This window comes from Callospermophilus lateralis, chromosome 6, assembly GCF_048772815.1.
Source record: "Callospermophilus lateralis isolate mCalLat2 chromosome 6, mCalLat2.hap1, whole genome shotgun sequence".
NCBI lineage: Eukaryota > Metazoa > Chordata > Mammalia > Rodentia > Sciuridae > Callospermophilus > Callospermophilus lateralis.
In genome coordinates, this window is record NC_135310.1 from 104,829,929 (window position 1) to 104,855,027 (window position 25,099).

The 25,099-nt window shown below is 35.1% G+C and overlaps 1 protein-coding gene across 2 annotated transcripts in view; it reads right to left on the reverse strand.

Moving 5' to 3' along the window:
* Positions 1-9,270: 9,270 nt before the first annotated feature.
* The window catches only part of Tfap2d (transcription factor AP-2 delta), a 56,718-nt gene continuing 40,889 nt past the window's right edge, over positions 9,271-25,099 (reverse strand). For both annotated transcript variants that reach the window (XM_076860102.2, XM_076860101.2), the window contains one exon: positions 9,271-9,490. In XM_076860102.2, coding sequence (XP_076716217.1) covers positions 9,271-9,490 — 220 coding nt within the window. The remainder of the gene's footprint in view (positions 9,491-25,099) is intronic.

The following is a 25,099-nucleotide window of genomic DNA, read 5'->3' on the forward strand; positions in this document are numbered from 1 at the left end:
TGAGATGATTAACAGGTTTCTGTTTGGGACAACTGTATAGAAGCATCTTTAGCAGGGTTGAAAATTTAGAAGGAAAAATTGTTTGAAGAAGGGAATTGATTAAGAATTCATATTTAATATATATTGGTTTGAAGATGTTGTTTTTCACAAGGCACTAAACATTGGAACTTGACCATGGGGAGGTAGAATGCAAGAGAATAGTATGATTGAGAATTCATTACCCATTGTATTGCACTAGGCTAAGCTACAGTGGCAAATAGATCCTCTGTCCTTCTAACAATTTCAGTGTTGTAGCATAACAGAAGTTTAGCTCAGAATAAGTGTGCTTCCCTTAAGAGATCCAGTTTTGAGTCTGTATCTCTGCTGTTTCTATGACTGTAGTTCTTATCCTTGAGTTCTTTAACATTATCCGAAGACAATTTTTGTTGTTACAATTGGGAGAGATGCTAATGTTATCTACTGCATGGAAACCAAGGGTCTGCTAAACATCCTACAGCAGACAAGACTGTTCCACACAATAAAGAATTATCTGGCTCAAAATGTGAATAATGCCAGCATTGAGAAACCTTGCCCTAGGGCCTTATTATATACATCCCATTGAAAAGGATAAGGAGAAAAGGACATGGAGAAAGTGCATGGCTGGTTTTGACTGGGAAATTCTGGATGTGGCAAATATCACATTCACTTACCTGATGGAGAGAACCTAATTGCATGACCACAAAAATAAATTTAATCTTGCTCAGGAGATGGCAAGCTAGGCACTCAGAACCAGTCTAGCCCACTATCTATTTCTAATGAACATTTACTGGAACACAGGGATGATCATTTATTTACAGATTGTCTATTGCTACTTTGATGGTACAGTGGGAGAATCAAAGACCACATGATCTACAAAGAATAAAATATTCATTACCATTATCTGGTTCTTTATAGAAAACATCAAACCCACAATAAAGGGATACACCCAGGACAAAAATAGAGTGGACTGTGTTAGATGACTTTTCTTTACCACAAGAGAAGACATGACAATTGAAATTATGGTAGAAGATATTGTTGCACAGGGAGAATGGGTATGGTGAGAACATAAAGGATTCTAATATTGAAGCCCACAGTTAGCTTTTATTGGTAGAAGGAACAATGAACTTGGAAGGAGGACTAAACATAGACTTGTGCATATGTCATACCTTAGCATCTTTTTTCCAAATAGATTTTTTTTTGTAGTGCTGGAAATCAAATGCAGGGCCTTAATGCATGGTATGTAAGTATTCTGCCACTGAGCTAGGCCCCAGCCTTCAGAATTTTTATATGATATGAAATATACAACTAAGGAAATGCAATGTTAAATAGATTTGAAAACTCAAGATGGTGACAATAACCTATGTGTCCACGTTTATTTTAAAAATTGTTTTCTGCCTTTTATGAGGGAGTAATTGAGTTATTTCAAATTTCCATGTCTTGGTCTTTTTGAGAGACATTATACAAGATGGGAAGAAGCTGACTGTAATTGAACCCAGGGGCACTTAACCACTGGGAAAATCCCATTTTTTTTTCTATTTTTTATTTTGAGGGAGGATCTCACAAAGTTGCTTAGGGTCTCACTAAATTGCTGAGGCTGACTTTGAATTGCAATCCTCCTGCCTCACCCTCTGGAGTGGCTGGGATTACAGGTGTGGACACCCAGCTTCATTTTTATTTTTGAACATTTTGATACCTGGCATAAATTAGACCTCGATCCACTCTGGGTCTCTCTGGTTGCATCACTGTCCCAGTGTTGCGTGGGGAGGACTTGTGTAGCACCAAGTGAGGGGGACATCTGTTCGGGGTTTACTTTTGTTGATGCTGGAAACTACAGAGAGGCCCATCCTTCTTTGGGTCAGAAAGCCTTCAAACTATATTCCTCGTAACCTTTGCCAGGTGGCTTCCAATTAGGTTTTGTTAATGGGAGACAGCGATTGGAATTAGAAGGAACAAGAGGGGGAAATGATGTTCTTACATATTTCCTGTTCCTGCTAGCAGCCCTTCAGCAGAAGAGAAAGGTTAAGGCGCCAGCCTGGAGCTTCTTTTGTGCTCCCAGCATTAGGACACTGTGCTCCTTCAAAAGTGCTACAGCACCAATCTCGAGGTGGCTTTCTCACAGGTCCATGCAACAACCATGGGCCAGAGAGATCTCAAGTTCCCAGATTGAGGTAACTTTGACTCTTACCTTGCGTTTGCCCAGCTCTAGCGATGGTGGCTGCTTTTTCATTGACTAATATTAGGGTGATAGTGTTTCATTTGTGCTCTTTCAGGCTTCTAACACTCATTTGTTTTTTCTTCTCTTTGAAATCCCACAGGGGTCTCTGAATTCCTATCTGGTCTTTGATTGCATGTGTCCTCAGGTTTCTCCTAAGTGTTCATGCATCAAACCTGGCAGGACTCTGTATGCTTGCCAGCTATTGGGGATGCTCCCTGGTGAGCCTTATACGGCAATTGCAGCTTTTTCATTCCTGCTTTCATCCACAACATCCTGGTCTGTCTATGCCATGTAGAGAGATTTTGGTAGAAATTCTGTGAGGCTAAAAAACCACCTATCAAGACACAAGCCACACAGGTATTTCTTTTGCTTCTGCTTAATTGCTGGCTTTTCTTCCTCGCTAATGGTTTTCTCCAGGATGAGGATATTGTTCTCTGTCAGGAGATTCATAACCCAATCTCACCTCCAGACATAATACAATCTGAGATGCAGAAATAGCCAAACTGTTTGAAATGCTCCTTTCCCCCTTTTTCTTTCCCTAACCCATGGGCTATTTTTTTTTTTTTTTGTGTGTGTGTGTGTGTAGAAAGAAATTCCTGACTGATTAACTATTTTAATTCATTTTTTAAATATGTGCTAATTAGTTATACATGACAGAAGAGTGCACTTTGGCACATCATACATAAATGGAGTATAACTTCTTATTATTCTGATTGTACATGATGTAGAATCACTCCAGATTGTGTAGTAAAATATGCACATAGGGTAATAATGTCCAATTCATTCTACTATCCTTCCTACCCCACATACCCTCTCCCTTTCCTTAACTCTGCTCTGCCTAATCTAAAGTAACTATTCTTCCCTAACTGCCCACCCCCAAATATACCCCCCGCCCACTTATTGTGAATTAGCATCTGAATAGCAGAGAAAACATTTGGCATTTTTCGGGGTGCGATTGGCTTATTTCACTTAGCATGATATTCTCTAGCTCCACCCATTCCCAGCAAATGCCATAATTTCATTCTTCTTTAAGGCTGAGTAATATTCCACTGTGTATATAGACCACATTTTCTTTATCTATTCATCTGTTGAAGGACACCTAGATTGGTCCCATAGTTTAGCTATTGTGAGTTGAGCTGCTGTAAACATTCATGTAGCTGTATCACCATAGTATGCTGATTTTAAGTCCTTTGGGTATAAACCTAGGTGTGGGATAGCTGGATCAAATGGTGGTTCCATTCCAAATTTTCTGAGGAATCCCCATATTGCTTTCCATAATGGCTGCACCAATTTGCAGTTCTGCCGCAATATATGAGTGTAACTTTTCCCCCACATCCTTGCCAACATTTATTCTTGCTTGTATTCCTGATAATTGCCATTCTGACTAGAGTGAGATGAAATCTTAGATTAATTTTGATTTGCATTTCTCTAATTGTTAGAGATATTGAACATTTTTTATATATTTGTTGATTAATTATATTTCTCCTTTTGTGAAGTGTCTGTTCAGTTCCTCAGCCCATTTATTGATGTTTTTAGTGTTTCTTTTTGTGTTCTTTATATATCCTGGAGATTAATGCTCTATCTGAGGTGCATGGATGCATGTTGTAAATATTTTATCCCATTCTGTAGGCTCTGTTCACCTCAGTGTTTCTTTTGCTGAGAAGAAGTTTTTTAGTTTAATCCATCTTATTTATCAATTATTGATTTTTCTTCTTGTACTGGAGATGTAACAAAAGAGGTGAAATCCCTCTACATTAAAAACTACAGAACACTAAAGAAAGAAATTGAAGAAGATGGAAAGAACTCCCATGTCCTGTATAGGCAGAATTAATATTGTCAATATGGCCATACCACCAAATGCATTATACAGATTTAATATAATTCCTATTAAAATCCCAATGACTTACTTCATAGAACTAGAAAAAGCAATCATGAAATTCATTTAGAAAAATAAGAGACCCAAAGCAATTGCCAAAGCAATCCTTAGCCAAAAGAGTAAAGCAGGAGGCATCACAATACCAGAACTTAAACTATACTATAGAGCTATAGTAACAAAACAGCATGATACTGGCATCAAAACAGACACATGGACCAATGGTATAGAATAGAAGACACACAAACAAATCCACATAAACATAATTATCTCATACTAGACAAAGGCACCAAAAACTGGAGAAAAGATATCCTGTTTAACAAATGGTGCTGGGAAAGTTGGAAATCCATATGTAACAAAATGAAATTAAACCCCTATCTCTCACCTTGCACAAAACTCAATTCAAAGTGGATCAAAGACTTAGGCACCAGAACAGAGACCCTGTGCCTAGTAAAAGAAGAAATAGGCCCAAATCTTCACCATGTCCACATAGGATCTGACTTCCTGATTGATAAGGTTTTAAACCTCAAGTCTCCCTTAGGCCTTAAGATTTTGAAACTGATAATTTGTACACAAGTTTGACTCTTTTGTTGCCTGCATACTTTGGGGTCATGTTCCTTTCCTGAGGCCACTTGGACAAGGTGTTAGTTGCTCCAAAGTGGGGGAGGAAGGTAGGAATACAAGGCCTATCGGCTAGTTTTCAAACTAGCATCCTGCCCCAAACGTTTTTAATTCTCCCAGAATTGAAGTCCCTTTTTTCCACAGATCTACACCCTTCCCTTTCCCTGCTTCTTTGATTTTCAGCTCCCTCCCACCACTCCTGTTTCCCAGAACTGAGCCATGTTTGTGCTGGGACACCCGTGTGAGTTTTCATAAGAGCTGGCACTTACCATGTTCTGAAATCCATGAGAAACCCAGAAGCCTGACCGCATGAAAATGTTCCATTGCCCTTTGTATCTTCAGTCTCTAGGACACAGCCTGGCATAGAAAAGGGTTTGATATACTGAGGAGAAATTGATCTTCAGGTAAAAAATTATTTGTCCAAATTCTAATATTAAAGAAAATAAGTAGCCAGGTATGGTGATGCATGCCCGTAATCCCAACTAATTGGTAGGCTGAGTCAGGAGGATCACATGTTTGAGAGCAACCTGGGAAACTTAGTGAAACCTTATCTCAAAATAAAATTTTAAAAGGGCTTGTGAAATACTTCCATGGTAGAGTGCTTGCCTAGCATGTGTGAGTCTCTGGGCTCAATTCTAGTAGTGTCCCACACAAAAAGACACTGGCTAAAACATAACACCAATAGTCCCCTTTTCTGCTCTAAGCAGTTCAGAAACACTAATTTCAATTCTGACAGTAATTTTCTAAGTAGATAAGTACATTATTCTCATTTTATAGATATAAAAATGTGGAAACACAGAGAGGTTCAGCAACTTGCTTAAGGTCACATTGTTGAAAGTGAAATAACCATGATTTGAATACTGGCAGTCTGGCTTTAGAGTCAATAGCTCAGCCACTAGGCCTTACCACTTTCTCACATGTTGACTCAATTTTTGAAAGAAGATGGCACACTGTTTAAAGGACCCTGATTCATATTTTTAAAATCCCATTGTTCTAAAATGCTTCCAAAGAGGCATAAAAGAAAATGGATTTTATTGTTTTACTTATCACTTGTAAGGATAATTTATTGACATATTTATCTTAAAAGCATGAGGTGACAAGAGGTAAAGTTTCTATCACTCTCAGCTCAACTCAGCTGTTCATAGAGCTACATGGTCATGTTCTGTCCTATCATTGGAGAGAATTCACCTGCAAGGCAGAGAAAAGCAAAAGGAACACAGAGCCAGGAAGCAACACCCTTACTGTTAAGATGGGTGAAAAGAAGGCAGGAGGAGAAGAGCTTAGGAATCATTCCAGCACTCTGATTTTTCCGGAGAAAATAATATACAGTAATTCAGAATTTTCATTCATTTTTCTAGAACCACCAAACTTAAGTCAAATAGTAACTCTAATGAAATAAACAGCATGATAATGAGACTTAAATCGATTATAGCAACAGTCTGAAGACAAACATTTCTTTGTATATAAATTTGATTTACTCCTTCATTAAGCTTAAATTTTATGCTGTCATTATTTATTTTGCGTAAGTATAAGAGGTTTGTACAATTTTTTCTGTGCAAGTATTGGTTAATCTGAAAAAGCTTCTTCATCCGTTAATTACTTATTATAACACTGGAAATCAGACAGACTTTTGTTAGCTACTTTTTAAACTATACATTATGATAACGACTTTACCTTTATTCTTATTGAAATTCTTATACCTAACTAGCTTTCTTTATTGTTTTATGTTAATTATATCACCTTGCAACTAATATGCTATTGCGGAAATATTTCCTTATTTAAATAAATATAAGTAGCCATAAGTTACCATGAAGGAAGCAAGTTAGATTGAGTACTGAAAGACAACATCAAAACTAGAAGGTCCTTTGGCCCACTTTGGACAAAGAACAAACACACGTTTATTTATTCATTTATTTAAAAAGTGTTGAGTACCTATTATATACAAGGCAAAAGTTGATGTTAACAATGTCTATTAGAATATGATAATAAATGATGATTCTAAACAGGACCAGTCCATCAATTCACTTAGGTTCTAATGGCTGGTTAAGTTAAATGATGGGTGCTGTCCATTTAAGGCTCTTAGAACACCCAAAATCCTGGTAAGTAATATGCACTGTAGTTATAGTTATGCTTTTGTTTCCAAGGCTAATAAATAACAACACCCCATTAAGGTGTTTAGAACCCAAACTAGTCACAACTAAGGGTGAAGAAATAAGCTGGTAATATAAGCCAGATCTAATTTTTGATTATTGGTGAACATTGGACATGGTATAAACTACATTAAACACCTAGCAGATATGCATATCAAAATGCCATATTAAATACATATGTATTGTTAATCATAAGTGGAATAAATAAAGTTAACGTGGAAATTTCATTAAGAAAACAGTTACCCACATTATTTGTATATGACTTCCCTATTAAACTGAAATACTTACCATTTTTGTTTTATGTGTATATTTTACAACATGGGAAATTTTATGTAAGATGGAATCAGTTATTTTGTGATGAAATTTGGAACTGCAGCAGAATCTCAGCTTTATTATATTTCAAAAACTTTGAAGCCACGAATAATGATAAAATTAAAAAATGGAACAACATATGAAATCACAATTAATTATTTTTACATTTCTTTATTTAAGGTCTCCCACTGTGTAACTATAAAGTCCTTTATTATGGAATTCCTTAGTAGTGTTTTCTCTATAATTGAATTTAATCTGGAACATTTAAGGTTTCATTTGTTATAATTACTTTTTCTTTACCCCATTCCTTTATTTATTTATATATTTATTTTATTGTTTTTTGAGATAGGGTCTCACTAAGTTGCTGAGGATGGCCTTACACTTGTGATCCTGCTGCCTCAGCCTCTCTATTAGCTGGGATTACAGAAATACACTATCACGCCTAGCTTATAGTTCTTCTTTTCTGTACAGATTCAAAGCTCAAAAGATTTTAAGAATTATTAGTCAGTAAAAATAATTTATGTGATTTCTATATGAAAAAAATGAGCTTTTCCTCTCAATTAAATATAATACTAATATTCCCCAGGAGTTAAAATATGGTAGATTTTTAAAAGTAATTGAAATATGTTAACGAGAGGATAATCTTATCATGCTAAACTAAGTTTGGGAATCCACACATTATTAAAATGATTTTTTAATATAGAGGATGACCTATATATTCACTTGCCTACATAGAATTTTGAAAATTGTTAACAAAAGAAGGTATAGTACCATGTGGTACCAAATCAGGTTTCTCAACATATCCAGGATTATGTGGACCAAACTTTCATTCGATTAGTCCCTGGCCTCTGTCGCAATTGGGAACCTCTTGTTCTCAGTGTCTTAAGAAAAGTATAACAGAGCTGTAATAACAAGCTATGAAAAAATAAATAAATAAATGAATCATCCTACCAGCAAAATCTTTTCTGATCAAATGTTTTGTTTTCTTTATTGAACACAGACCCTAATGTTTTGTGCCTCTAAAGGTTTAGAACATAACTATTGGGCAGGTCGAGGAAGCACAAAAGAAGTGGTTCTCATCCTAACCTTAAAATCATTGGCCACTGGTGTTTTAAAGGGGCCTCCACTAGTTCCCTGGTCTCTTCTATGATTTCTGAGGGGCAGGACATCCCAGAAAGATCACTGTTCCTATTCCCATACATTTTCAGACAAAACACCACTGCTTTCCATGTAGAAGAGCCCAAGAGTGGTGAAGCTGCCCTCTCCTGTGCCCATCTACCTTCCCCTAAAGGCAGTATGTTTTGCTTGAACTGTTAAGTGGGTATCATGAGGAGAATGGAGAGAAGATTCATTTCTTATCCTTACAGTGGTATAACTTCTGAATGTCTTCTTAGCTATCAGGGGGATAAATGGCTCTGGGAGGCCATCATAGAAGGAACAGAGTTTTCTGGAATTTTTAAATACCACCAAGGCATTGGTAGTTGGGTAGGCTAGGTGTGACCAAATTTTTAGAATTGCTGTCAGTTCATAGGACAAAAATTCATGACTGCCCTTTTTAGTTCCCCAAACATTTATTAATGAATTAATTTCCAGATTGGTCTATTTAGTGGAAAGAGGCATTGTTCTGTTAACAGGGAGTTGAGGAAAGACTGGAGCTGTAAGCACTGGTGGTGGATTCCAGTTTGTCATGCTTTCTGATCCCTAACTACAAAGCTGGATAAGAAAGTGCATTCGTTAAATGTGAAAAAGCATGTGCTGCCTCTCCAAAGTCCAGAAGTGCTTCAAAACTGTGATGTATATAATTCAGAACAATAAACTACGTGCACAAAAGGAGTTTATCATAACATAAAATTAAAAAGTGACAATTTCATCACACGGTTACACTGCTGTTTTCCTTTTTTTTCATTTTTTGGATTTGTCCTTTTTTTTTGTTTCATTTTTCATTTCCACTTTTGTTTTATATGGAGGGTTGGGGGAGGGTAGAGATTTGGTCCACTGAAGATTAGTCACCCTCAATGATATATATATTAGAAAAAATATCAGCAGCAAGACTCTCTGGAAATAGATTCTGTTTGATGTAGCTAGTCTGTCTTTTCTGTTTTGCCCTCTTTCACAGCAGCCTCTGAAGTTTTCCGCAGGGGGGCTTTCTCGGAGTTGGCATGTCCTTGGCCAGAATCCGCTGCTCCACCGTTTTTGTGAGAAGTGTGTTTTTCCAAGTAGTTCAGCATTTCACTGAGGACTGTCTGGAAAGTGCTTAGAGCTGCACATATTGCTGGAGTCCCAAAGCCATGAGTGATCAAACTGGAAATGAGAAGTGGTAAGAAAAGGTAGGTGGATAACTTGTGGTATGATTTGGACCAGAACACCCACCCCCACTTCATCCAGAACATTCAACTGAACATTCATTTATTATTCTCCCAAATGTTTTTGAACATTGTGGAGGATATAAGACAATTCAAGTACTGCCGTTGACCAAGTTTAGGACCTATTTGAAAAGACTTATCATTGACAAACTTGTTATACACTAATTATTAGCAAATCTGAATATTAAACATATGATTTGATTTTCTATTTCATTAGGAAGTAGATAAAAAGTGTAACTTCCTACATGTGGAAATTACCTTGCTTTCACAAACATATAGTTGTATGACATAAATTACCCATCAAGAAATCATAATTGGTTGAGTGTCCCTGATAACAATCCATTCTTATTACTCCATTCTTTTTTTTCCCTCTATATTAATGAAGATTATTTTTCTGGGCATGTGGCCACCTAGCTACAGATGACATTGCTGAGCTTCTCTTTTGGCATTTGGACATGGAACTAATCTATCCATAATAGAATATAAAGGAAGTGATATGCAGTTCTCACTTGATTAAAAAGACAATCAAGTGCCTTCTATTTCTTCACAAAGATTCTATGCATTATACAGATGAAGAAATCATGTTGGTAACAGAGACAGAACAAAGCGGAAGGAACCTATCAACCTCCAGACTCCTAAATGAGAGAATAATTAAAAATCCATCTCATGTAAGCTCCTCTCTGTTTGGGTCTTGTAAGCAAACTAATTAACTAATAATCATAACTAGTATGCAAGTGTGGAGAGAGTTGTGGTAACCTCAGCATAGATAGCCATTCCAGCTATAACGATGTTTCTTGTTGAATAAATACTTGCTGTAGATTCTCTTTTCTGTGACTAGAAACTATACACATTTTTTTTCATTTGTGTCAATTGTTCTGAAGTAACACTCTTGGTTTGCTTCCCATAACTTTTAATAATACACAAAACCATACTTGTCTCATCTTATATTGTACTATATGTAACACTGTGTGTATATATACAGATAAAATATACTAAATAAATGAAACTATTAACTGTTTACACATCTTAGATTGTTATAGTTACTATGACACTAGCAGTTTTAAAATTAAATGCTATTGATTCTTCCTAATATGCTAAAATCTTTGTTATTTCTCTTAAGATACATAATTTTTAACAGCACATAATGAGATTTTATTTATTTATTTATTCTTGTGGTGCTGGGGATCAAACCCAGATCCTTACATATGCTTGGCAAGCACAATACTGAGATTTTTAAATGATATTTTCAAACAATGTAAATGAGGGATTTGGAATCTAAGGCAGCCTACTAATATACCTCACAGGAAGCAATAGTAGGATCTACCACATGAGATTGTTGTGTATATTAATTCACACAGAGAGCTCAGATGATGTCATACCTACACTAAATGCTTAATTAAATATAGATATTCTTCATTGTGACATTTACATGGTTAAGGATAAAATTTTCTGCATGTCCTTCATGGTCCCATCATCTTTTCTTTGGATATTTTACAAAGTTTGTCTTATTCCTCGATCATAATTAACATACATTAAAAAGCACAAAACATTTCAGCCTTCCACCATGTAGAAAGCAAGAATATTCATGGTTTGGGCAATTATTTGCACCAATGTTGTAGTATGAGACACCATGGTTTGAATATATGCATATCTTTGCTGCATTGTCTTACATTGTTGAAAGGGAAAAATTGATTTCAGCCCCATTTCTATAATGAGACAATTAGAGGGGAATTGATATGATTTGGGATCTCTCAGGGATCCTGTAAAACAAATGAATTCTTTGGAGTAGCAGAAGAAGTGGTTATGGTGGCACCCACCGAATGTGCTGAGTAACACCTTCCCTTAATGTGTAGCTTCTTGGCCATGGACACAAACTGTTCTTTTCTCAAGTTTTATTTATACTTAGAGTTTCTTGGAGCATTACATAAATTTTATTTTCCACCATATTGACATATTCTCTTGGTTGTGACTGACCTCTTTATCAGCATTTGAGTCTACAGTATTTAGTTTCACTCAGATAATTATTAAAGTTTGTAGCCACTATTTGAATTATGAACAAATATACTCCAGGCCTAAATTATTTATCTGTATTGCCTTATATAAAACTAACTACAACACCAAGTAATACGTATTATTGGGCTGGAGATGTGGCTCAGTGGTAGAGTACTTGTCTAGCATGCACAAGACCCTGAGTTCAACTTTCAGTATTAAAAAATAAAACAACACAACAAAATGAAGTAGGTATTATTATTACATTTTACGGATGAAGAAATGAGGCCCAGAGGATGAAACTAAATAATATGTCTTAGGAATTGACTTTGCATTTAGTTTCCTCTCAGGCTAAGTTTACATTTATTCTTTTTCTTTGATAAATGACATTTCTATTAGCAGTTTAAGCTTAAGTTTTCTGACAGTTTTGTTCTGTGGGCCGACTTATAAGACTGGAATATGATGATTCTTCTTACTTTCTTGTATAAGAGCAGGATTTTATTTTATTTTATTTTTAATTTTTATTAGTAGTTGATGAACCTTTATTTTATTTACTTATTTTTATGTGCTGCTGAGAATTGAACCCAGTGAAGAGCAGGATTTTAAAGCCTCAAGTACAAACTGCTTTAATTGTCATTATGTGAAAAGAGTTGTTGTTATAATGAAGGATATCAATTCTCAGCTGACATACTTTCTTGATTCCAAAATCTGTAGTTGATCATTATCAGATTGCACTGTGGTATTTATCTGGATTGAGAACTGGTTTTACAAAATCCTCATATACCTACGCTGACCTGAGGTACTTCATTATTTTAGGGACATTATTTAACCTTGTAAGATGACAGTGGCATGACTAGAGCATATACAAGGTCCTTTCTAACTCTAGTTTCAGTTTAACTGTGTCACTACTTATGGTTCTTACCTTAAAACCAAGACATGGACAGAAGGTGAAGGAAATTGAAAAAGCACTTAATTTCACAGAGAAGTTTAAAATTGTGCAATAATTAACACAGGAAAGTATTTTTAAACATGCAAAGTGTTATGTAAGTATCCTTTATTACCTTAATTTAACATTACTTGTACATCAAAAAGCACGTATGGCATGATACTAACTGTAAGACACAGTCTCTTTCTAGCAGTTTTCAGTGAAATTTACGGATCCTATTAATTAAGTGATCTACTATTGTTTCAGAATATCTAACAAAAAAGTTTGCTATCATAAGATAATTTAAAAGGATTACTGATAACTTCAGTACATATTTTATATATATTCAGTACATACATATTAGTATGTCACTGTGAATGAGATATACATATTTTTCTGAAATGATTGGGACTAACATATTTTTCTGAAATGATTGGGACTAACTAAGGTTAGTCCCAATCATTTCAGAAAAATAACTAAGTTTAGTCCCAATCATTTCAGAAAAATATGTACATCTCATTCACAGTGACATACTAAATAAGAGAAGAGATTAATACAGAATATACAAAAAAATGAAAGTAAGGTAGATATGGAAGGATTGATTTTTAGTACAAGACAGAGAACAAACTAAGGTTATCTGTGATGATTTTTTTGCATATGACACCAAAAGCCAGGGAACAAAAGCAAAAATAAGCAAGTGTAACTAATCAAACTAAAAAGCTAGACACAGCAAAGGAAAGAACAGGATGAGAAGGCAACTCACAAAAAGAGAAAACAGACGAGCAAACCACATATTTTTAATGTGGGATTAGTATCAAAAGTATATAAGGAAATCATACACATTTCAATAGCAAAAAAGCAAATAATCTGATTAGAAAATGGGCAAAGGATACGAATAGATGTTTTCTCAACGATGACATTAAAATGACAAATAGGTATGTGAAAAGATTTTCAATACCATTAATCATCAGGGATATGCAAACTCAAGTCATAATGAGAAATCACCTCACACACATTAGGGTGGCTATTATAAAAAAGACAAGAGATAAAAAGTGCTAGTGAGGCTGTAGAGAAATGGTATCACAGTACACTGTTGGTCAGAACATACACTGGTACAGGAAATATCATGGAAGTTCATCACTTACATGTTTAATCTAAAAAGTTGAACCACAGAAGATTAGAGTGGTTGACAGGGCTAGGTGGGGGAAATGAAGAGATATTGGTCACATATAGGTGAGATTATATGATATGTGTCACTGTGTGCTTGGCTTATTTCAAATTTTCCACCCTCAGTTCCTGGCACTCAATGCTCTAGTTTTTGTCCCTATAGTTTTACTCTCCTGTTGAATGTCATATAAACTGAATCATAAAGTTTGTAGACCTTTGTGACTGATTTCTCTCATTTAGCAAAATATTTTGAGATTCATCCATGTTGTATTTATCAAGAGATTATTTCTTATATTGCTGGTAAATATTTCACTGGTTGGATCTCTCACAATTTGTTTTTGCAATGGGTAATTAAAAACATGAAGCATTAGCATTTAAAAAACAGAAGTGATCACTGAAATGTTTCATGGATTCAGTAGGAAGTGCAATAAAAGTAACTGTACTTCCATTCATAAAATGGTTATTAGAGTGGTAAAATTTAGATTTCGACACTAAATCCATTTTAGTGTCAGATTTTAGCAATGCATCTGATAAATCTCCCAAAATACCATATGACAAATTGGTTAGAAAAGTAAGCTAGATGACAGCATAATAAGGCAAATTCACAGCTGATTGTACAATGGTACCCAAAGTATGGATGTGAGGGCAGTTGCCAGTCTTGAAGGATATCTCTAGTGGAGTGCTGTGAGGCTCTCATTAATCCCACTCTGCTTGACAAGTTAATTAACAATGAGATTGAAGGCATCATGGATTTTTAACTTAATGGTTGGCATTAAAATAGAGAAGAAAATTCCTGCATTGGATAATAGAACCAAAGTTCTAAAATACCTTAATGTGGTAGACAGCTTAATTGGTGGGCAAAATCAATTATATGAAATTTAGGGGAGATTAAGGAAAACATGTCCACTTGGGTAAAAAGCAAATTAGTGTTGCAGTATACCAAGGGAGAGATCTGATTCAAGAACAGTTTATAGGGGGGAACGGCTTTAAAACCAGTAAGTTTAAACTAAAATATAAAGGGTCAAAATTAGTGGGTTGGATCACAGCTAGGCAGGCTTCAAAAATTTGTCTACCAAGGACTATAGTCCCAATCATGTTTTTTTTCTATTTCTCTCTTTAACTAGATTCCAGCTCATTGGTTTCATTTTCCTATTACTAATAATTTCACACTGAGGAGCAGAAAGCCTCTGAGAACTGGCTGTGAGCAATACAATCACCTGCTGAGAAAAATCCTAACCACTCAGGTTTATGGCACCTGACAGGGAAAATGTAACTTGCATTTAACACTCATCTGCTAATTTTATTCACGATTTACAAAACTCCTATTTTGCTAGACCTCCCAATTAACATTCTCTAGACTATCTTTCTGCAACATTAGCCATCTCTTCAAATGGGCTCAGTTCAAGAAGGTGGTGACTGTGCTCGATTCAGAAGTGAAGTTTCCCCGTAAGTGTTAAGTTTCCCCCCAAAGTGTTCATATTTCAGCCTCTGGAAGGACTCTACCAGGTGCAGCTGTATTTTCTAGAGTGTTTGTATGTTTATGTATCTGTGGACCTGCACTATTTTTGCTTTTTCCAAAGTGGCACTCAGGACTAGGGATGGAGGTCAGTAGCAGACCATTCACATAGCACACACAAGCCCCTGGGTTCAATCCCCAGCACCACAAAAACAAATGAACAAATAAATATATAAATAAAATGGCATCCTCTTCTTGACTAATGGGTTTGACCTGAATAAGTTCTAATTTTACTTTTCAAAGGGAAATACAATGCAACAGTTGAAACTGTAATTGCTTGCCAGTGAATAAGAAATGGAGACTCAGAAACAGAAGGAAAGGTAGAATAGAGGATAGAAGAGATTGCTATTTGAGAGAATACATTATTGTTTTGCTACTAAAATGTAAAGTGGTGGCTACAATCTAACTTAGTGTCTCTAAAGTACTTGACATTAATGATAAGGCCCTTTTCAGGAAACTTCCATAGGTTAAAAACTTTACATACTTTTAAAATATCTTCTGATCCTTGTAGTCAAGGCCTTACATTGTTTATATTTTAACTCTCCCAAACTTTAGTGCTTAAGCTGAATGTAAAAAAAAAATCAAGGATTCTGAATGGACATCTATCTCAGGGACAAAAACTAATTTACATTTCATCATCTTTGTTGCGTGCTAGAGAATGTTTCTAAGCTGTTTCCATATTGCTCTAATTGTCCTTCAGAAATACTGTATCTTAAATTGATTTGTCTAAACTAACTTAAATGAAACCACTGAAACATTTTTTTTTTCTAAAAACATAGCCTAAAGCAAGATTCTATAGAAACTTCTGTGAATTCTTCCTGTCTTGGCAAGAGTTGGGCCTGGTATCCAGCACCTTTCTATCTATCAAACATGGCTTTACTATGTATTTAAAAGAAAATGAAGTTTCTTTAGTTATTTTCTATGAAGATTGGGCTGCTCTGTCAAGTGTGGGTGGATTTTTCTAGCTTTATAGGGCCACAAAATCCTGGGAGTAATTGAAACTAATCTTATACAAACCAAAGTCAAAAAAGTCAAGAGAAAATAACCTTTCATCATCATTTAGGTAAATAGAATAAAAGCTAATTTTATTTTATAAAATTTCAACTTTTTTTTTCAGTGTATGCCAAGCAAGTGCTCTACCATTGATTTAAACCCCCAAGCCCAAATTTCAATTTTCTACCTAGAAAATGTTTGACAAATCCACTTCTTTTTCCTTCATTTCTTCTATGTAAAGTCTGAAATACAGTGTGGGCTATTATTCCTGTCATTTTGTTATAATGTATTACATCATCTAAATGGGTAGTCATAAATCTTCTAATTTCTAGAATTACATACAAATACTACTTGCAGTGTCCTGAGTTCTGGTTTTTTTTTTGCTTTTAGGAAGCATGCAAGCAGCAAGATTTAGAGAGAGGACAAGCCTCCCTTTTCCCAGTCTCCTGGATTACTCAACTACTAAAGGCTTAGCTCCAGATGTAGACTGAGGCTCATGTGTACTCACATTATTAAACTAGGTAGCTGCCAGAGAAATGTCTTCTTCTTGTCAAAACAACAGTCAGGAGGTGGGGCCCAGGGGGAACAGACTGGAGAACATCAGGAAAGTTTGGGGGGCTTCTCTGCCAAACTTTACTTTTCTTCAGAACATTAAGGATACAGTACTTCATCTCTTTGAAGCAGCACAACCCATAAATATCAATAATGGAGAGAGACCTGGGGAAAGTACTGGGGCTCAGAACTTGATGCTATTCATTCTTTGTCACCTAACTGACTAAGAAAACAGAAGAAAAGGGAAAATAGCTGACAATTCTTATTTTCTAGGTATATTATCTTAAATCCATTATCTCATCTTATGGCCCCAACTTCTTTTTAAATGGAATTTAATTAAAGTGCATGATTAAGTTATCTAGTTCCCTGGTAGATGGTGGTGGGGAATCACTGGAATCTACTCATTAGTAAAGCCTTGACTGCACTCACAATGTTCCATGACTTCTTCAGCTGGTGGTTCTTCATGCTAGACATATTTAAGAAATCACCCAGTGAGCTTGTTTCAATGTGCAGGTCACATCCTAAAAATCCTGATTTAATGGTTTTGGAATGGGATCAGGATTTTTTAAACTGTTCCTATTCAGTTTAAATGCAGCCAGGGAGTTAAACATGTTACCCTAACATAAAAAATAAATAAATAAACAAACAAACAAACAAATAAATAAATAAATAAACAAGCAAATAAATAAATAAATAAAGCCTAGGGCTGGGGCTGTGTTGCTCAGTGGTAGAGTGCTCACCTAGCATGCAAGAGGCAAGGGTTCAATCCTCAGCACCACATAAATGTAAGATACAGTGTCCGCCTAGAACTTAAGAATAAATATCTTTAAAAAAATAAATAAATAAAGCCTAACTATTATGTCTGTGTGGACTTCAGCATTTCCACAGGAACCTCTGCAGAACTTAGTTCCATGGACTATTAATAGGTACTCTAAGGCATAAAAAGGGTTTTTGTGATCAAATTTCGGAAACATGGGACTTCCATTCCATCCATCCCTTCCATTGAAAAGGGTTTTTGTAGGCTAGTGTATATTATAATGCTTCAAAATGGGTATAATGGTCAGGTTTTTGTGAACGAAAGCACTGACTATGAAACCCTTTCAAGAGACACCTCACTGGACTGATGTTTTACTAAGCTCACTTTGTGTTTATGACTCCCTTGGATAATGGATTGGGAGATGTATGCTCATCCTCCATTCTTCCTGCTCATCTCAGTCACTTACTCTGAGGTCCCAAAGGAAATGGGTCCTTGTGATTCCATTTTACTTCATCCCAGGTCAGCAAAATAGACCAAGGATGGAATACGTGTATACATGAGAGGCCAAAGCCAAGCATCTAAGTCAAATTTTGAAGGTGATGATATTTCTTGACATAAGTATATATATTTTACACATGGGAATGGAGTTTTTGGGCTAAATCAACCTTCTTGTACTTTTCCTTAACAAACATGTCATATTTTCTTTTTAGAATAGGGAAGTGGAAATGGTAAACACAAGACTCTTGTTTTTTAAAATTAATGCTATTGAACTGTTGGCATTTAATAATGAACATATTAATAAAATATAAAGAGAAGAAATGAGGTTTCACAGAAACAGTAGCAGGAGTGGTTTAAAATGGAACAACAGGTAGAGAGAATGGTTTCAAATGTCATCAGTTTAGAAGAGACTTAGAGATCATCAGTTGAACTGCATCAAATCATGGAAAAACATGCAGAGGCCACGCAGGGGAAGTGCCTGTTCTAAATCCACAGAGCTAGCTGGTAATGAAGAGGAGACTAATTAGACCACTGATAGTCCATCCTGAATGCTTTCCTCTATTTTGTGTCATCTCCCTGTGGGCTCATCCCCAAGCCACAGCTCAATAAAGATAAAAAAATATTTAAACATATCAAATTCTTCCCTATATACATACCTCAGTCAATTATTTACATAAGTTGTAAATATGATAATGTTTGCAGGGTTTTTTTTTGTTAGAAACAGTTGCCTCTAGATTCTGTTGTTTGAATTACTAGTCTTCTATGTACTGACCTGAAAAATCCATTAAAAAACTTATCAAATGACCCATAATGGATGCTTTAATGTATGTACCTCCTGACAAAGATTCTATTCTTTACCCTGTATTAGGCAGACTCCTGAATCTTCTCCTAGTTCCAGCTATGTTACTTCTTTGTAAGATAAAGTTTTAGCAATAATTCTGCTAAATCAATTTAGCAAGAGCCCTCCACCCTTGATATCTGGTCACTCTTGATATCTGATCTGGTTTCACATTTTCCACCATCTCCCAATGATGTCTAATCTCCCTGGCCTGTCTTCATCAATAATCCTGTTAGATAGTCTTAGCCAGTTTGCCCTCCCACTGAAGTTTCCTCCTAGTAATTTTCTATCCACTGACCCCCACACTGCTCCTTGGCTATAAACTCCTAGTTGCCCATGTCATCTCTTAAGCTGAGCCAAATATCTTCTTCAGTCTTTAAGACCCATCGCAGTGTCCTCTACCTACTGTAAAGTTCCTGAACAAAGTTGGCCTTTCTGTGCTTTAACAATTAAGTATTCTTCAGTAATTTTCCATAGACATCCCCACAGCATTTTGTGAAGAACAATAATCTTGGCAACTAATTTAATCATTTAATTTACTGTTAAATATTAAAGGAATGTGAGTAATTTAATGTAGATTACTTAAAGATAATCATGGTCTGAAAATGAAAAAAAAAACACCCTGTTGTTCAATTTTTAATCTAAATTTTTGCTATGAAAGTTTTACTACAAGGGATGCTGTTTTTTTCAAATTATTAACACAAATACAAACTATTCTTTATATTGTTTAAATTGTGAAACCTGGCTACTTATAGACATGCTTTTCTTCTGGAACTTAAGTTAAAGGTTTAAAGTTTGATTCCAATTCCACAAAGGAGCTTGTTTGGGAAACACAGGAACTTCTTATTGTTGCAATTCAGGCCCACTATTTCTCATATTTTCATGTTAAATGATATGAGTCCCCCGGAAAAAGCAAAAGACCCTGAAGAAGGCTTACTAATTTTATTTCTTGTATGATAAACCAAGTTGTATACTTTATTTTATGTTTCTATATTTTCAGATTAGAGATTTAATTAAAATTTCTTAATTCTTCTTCTGACACTAAAGAATGCTTTCACAATATTAATAAAATCTGCTGCTGGATTATCTTCCCAGACCCTGGCCTGTCCCAAGAAAGTAAAATAATTAATAAAAATATCAGCAACAGTAAACTGTACACACTTCAAAGCCCTGGGAGAAGACTTAGTGATGCTCACATGTTAGTGGAGACAAACACCCTCTTCAGTATATTTCCAAGGACATGGCTTCCAAAAATACTAGTTGAATCAACTATAATGCCTGTCATACGTGGAACACTGAAGGAAACAAAGCTAAAGAACCTAGGAGGGAAAACAGCTACCTTAGAAATTGGGAAGGAAACAGGATTAAGCTGACCCCTGAGGAGTGGTCTATCAGTCAGTATTGCTTCAATGGGAAGAGTACTTTCCACTGGAGTTGTTGAGGGCAGAAGGCCCGTCTACCATTGAAAGTTTTCAAGTCTGGAATGGGTGACAACTTGACAGGGATGTGGAGGAAGATCTAAATGTGGAAGGGGAGTAGGAAACATAGGGGCCTTTCAACACTAAGAATCAAGGAAGCAAATGTAATCACCAGCAAACACTTAGCTGTATGGGCCTGCCTATATAATTCTTATTTCTGAAAAGTTACAGGAGTAATGAGAGATCCTAAGAAGATAAGATGTCAGTATAATTCTTGTCTCAAACATGAGAAGCACATTAATAATTTCACTTCCCAATCTATGGCCAATGAAAATACCATGACCCTGAGAATGAACCAGTTGAGAATATAACCAAGACCCAATTGTGATAATACAATAAACATTTATGAACATATATTGGTGGGACACATACTAGGTGCTATGAACTATGCATAGAATGATGAAAATGTTTTCTACTTGTCCCAGGAAATTACCAGCACTCTGCTTAATCCTCTTTTCTCTTGTATTATGTCTTTATATGTTATTATTTTCTACTTTGGAAATTCCTAAAGAATGGAATAATTCTTCTGTCATCTTTTCACTATGTTCCATTAGCACAATAAAATACAAACATGAATAAATAAATTACAGTTTTAGTCTCCAAAGGTGAGTGCTAAGAAATCTTCCTTAGTTTTCTGATACTCTCTTCTTACTGAATGAAGAATTAAAGTAGTCTGACTTCTCCTTATTTACATTGTCAAATATGCTTTTGAAGGAGATTGTGAGAACATAAGAGATAAAGAAGGGAAAAGTTCTTAGAATTTTTTTTTTAATCTTAAAGAGAATTTCTAACATTGCAGAAGTGAGGACTGTGAATTTCTATCCAGGAAGATTCTGTTCTGTCAGCGAAACCTGGAGCCACCTTGGTCTATTTGCCACTGTAAGTCCTGGGAACTGTGAGTCTATAGAGTATTCTTCAGGTTTCTTTCAAGCCTTGTCCCCCCCTTCTGGTAGGTGTTGTGATATCTGCTGTGTTCTCTATAACAAATCATACTGTTGATCATGCTCAGTAAATTCCAAATAATGAACAAACCTGCCTCCTGTCAGTTTGATGGAAATAAGCAGATTTCCAGGCTATGAATCATAAGAACAGTCACTGCCATGCTCAGGGGTTTCCAGAGTACACTGCTATGTCATCTGCCACAAAACCTGGAAGTAGTTATCTGTGCTTCACAAGGTCAGATCATTCCCTATTTTTTTCTGGATATATTCAACCTTCCAAATGTAAGCCACATTTCTCAAGGTACCAAACTGACAATTCTATGAGGTATAATTTCAAGTGCTCTACAGTGAGAAGGAGAGTTTGATGAAACAAAACAGAAACACAAGTTGGTATTACTAATTAGAGAATCCCCCATGCCTATCTATTCACATTTCCTCTTCACTTCTTTTCCAGCCAACATTCAGCAAAAACAGTGGAAAATCAGACTCTGCCAATAGCCTGCTTTCAAAGTCACATGAGCTATGCTTCCTTTCTAACTAATCTTTTTTTGTGTGTGATCTTATGGTTCTATCAAATTACATCTACCACTGCCAACAGAAAACTCTAAAAGAGTCACACTCGATGTAAAAACACTTTTAACCAGATTATTAGCAGAATCATAGATATAGAATCTTTTTAATACTTTAATGTATAAGACAGAGCTTTACAAAATCTTCAGTGTCTCCTTAAAAATGAATTATAATTACATTTCTTAAAAAGAAAAAAAAATGCAAATAGTTTAGAAATACCTTAAGACCTTAGTTCGTAAGTCTGCTTAACTATAAGAAACAATTCAGAGTTTGAAAATAACATTAGATGTTCAAGTTCCATCTTAGTCCTATTGTACCAGATATGTACTCTGGTCCTTCAGAATTTTAAAGAGCTCCAAGAAGTATTTTGCTGTGAGGACCAAGTTTAAAAATTACACTTTGGAAGTACAGAGTCTGTTTCAAGACCAGGCAATAAACTGACTTACTAACCTCTTGTTATTTATTGTTGTCCCTTTTAATGAATGCACAGAAAAAAATTGTAGTACTTAAATTCAATTAAAACTGGATCAGTTTCCATTTCAGATTTTAATTGGAAATGTCAACTATAAATCTTTTGTTTAAAAGGATATTATTTAAGACATGTAAAAGAATAAAGTTGTATTCTTACTTTATCATATATAAAAATTTATTCAAAATAGGTCAAAAACCTAACTGTAAGACTTAAAAACTATAAAACTCTTAGAAGAAAACATAGGGGAAATCTTCAAGACATTGCATTGGTTAAGAATTTCCTGGCTAAGGGCTGGGGTTGTGGCTCAGTGGCAGAGTGCTTGCCTAGCATGTGTGAGGCACTGGGTTCAATGATTCTCAGCACTAATTACAAATAAATACAATAAAGGTCCATCAACAATATATATATATATATATATATATATATATATATATATAAAATTTCCAGGCTGTGACACCAAAAGCACAGGCAATAAAAGAAAAAATATACAAATTAGATTGTATCAAAATTCAAAACTGCATCCAAAGACACAATTAGCATATTAAAAAGACAATCTATGCAAGAGAAAAATGTTTTCAGATTATTTGTCTGATAAAGGGAAAATATCGGGCTGGGGATGTGGCTCAAGCGGTAGCACACTCGCCTGACATGCGAGCGGCCCAGGTTCGATCCTCAGCACCATATACCAACAAAGATGTTGTGCCCGCCGATAACTAAAAAATAAATATTAAAATTCTCTCTCTCTACCTCTCTCTTTAAAAAAAAAAGGGAAAATATCCAGAATATGTAGAGAATGCCTACAATTCAACAACATAAAACCAAATAACCCTATTTAAAAATAGGCAAAGAATTTGAATAGGTTTTTCCCCAAGGATGATGTAAAAATTACTAGTAGGTTTATGAAAGGTATTCATAATTACCAATATTAGGGAAATACAAATTGAAACCACAATGAAATACCATCTATTAAGATAGCTACTATTTTTAAAAAGTACATAGCAAGTGTTGGTGAAGATGTGGAGAAATGGGAACCCTTGCACACTGTTGGGAGCGTAAAATGATGCAGCTGTTTCAAAAAAACAGCATGGCAGTTCCTCAAAAAAGTTAAAAAAAAAAAAAAGAATTACATGTGGTTTCCATCAATGAATGAAAGAATTAAGTAAATGTATGTATGTGTGTGTGTGTGTGTGTGTGTGTGTGTGTGTGTGTAACAGAATATTAGGTAGCTTTACAAGGAAGGAAATTTGGACACATGCTACAACATGGAGGAAACTTTAAAAAAATGATGCTTCATTAAAGAAACTAGTCACCAAAAGACAAATATCATATGATTCTACTTGTATGAGATATTTTGAGTAATCAAATCCATAGAAATGGAAAGAATGGTAGTTCCCAGGGGTTGAGAAGAGAGGGAAATGGAAAGTGATTGATTGTATAAAGTTTCAGTTTTGCAAATGAAGATCTACTGGAGATTGCACAACAATGCAAATATGCTGAATTGTACACTTAGAAATTATTAAGATGGCAAATTTTATGTTAAGTGTATTTTTAAATTATAATTTAGGAGAAGATGTAGTTTAGGAAATTTGCTATGAGATAAATATTGGCTAAGTGATTTCTAAAATCCTCCTACCTTCCATCATGTTTTCAGATTTCATCTAAATAAATAATCCAGAGTATAAAGAAAAATAATCTAGAAATTCTGGTAAACATTTAAAAAGCATAATAAATGGAAAATTGTAACTTTCTGATATTCAAAGTGTTCACCATGTAAATATCAAAATTTTATAACTACTACTGGAAAATTACAATTAATTATTCTTTGTATTAATTTCTATTATAATTTGTTGTAAGTTAATATACAATGTAGTATTAGAAGATTTAAAGAAACAGTTTTATATTTCAAAGTGTGATTGGGAATCTCTAGCCATATATAATATTGAGAATTTTATATATCGAATATAGTTTCCCTCCCATATTTAGTTCTTCTCTGGAGAATACCAACTTGTTACCATATTTTGTTTGAGAAAGTAAAGAGCTTATAATGCCCTTGTAGGAAATGTGCGCTTCATATTTAGAAGTGAAAATTTTCTCTAAAGAGTTCTGTGACATTAAGTTGGCAACTAACTAATGTGTCGACAAACTAGCAGGTTGTACCTATGCTAAGCAAGTGAATTGTTTGCCTGTTTCACACAGTAGCTAATGTCCAATTTACATGTTGAAGCTTTATTTTGTTCTGAGCCAGAAAAGGACAGCTCACTTCCCAATGAAATCTTCAGCATCTATGAGTCCTAATCCTCTGCATTTCAACAGTAAATTCCTCTTCAAAGAAAACTGGGTAACTTAAAAGACTTTAAATTTTAAAGCCGCTTCAGTCAAAATTACAAGTGTGGACACAAAATATGGTAAATATTTTTGTGGCTATGCCAGTGGAGTTGATACCTTTTGAACTTTTGAACTTGAATCAGTGGGGAAGGAAAATGATACATCATTTATTAAATGCTTACCTTACATTCTTTATCTCATCTTAGATCACTACCAGTATGTGATGAAGGGGTTATTATGCCATTTTCAAGCTAGGGAAATAAAGGCTTCAGAGACCGCTAAGACACTCCAAACATTATAGTGCTCAGGCCAAAAGGCCTGGATTTGAAAATGGTTCTATTGACTTCAAAACCTTTTGTTCCCAATATTATTACATCTTTACATTTGCCTTTACTATCTCAAGTGAGCCATAGAAAAAGTTCTATGAAATATATCCTACCTTTGGTGCATTTTTTGAAGATATATCCCAAGTTGAGGCTGCAGGGATGTGTTTATTACATCTCTTGAGGAGACGTGTGACACATTG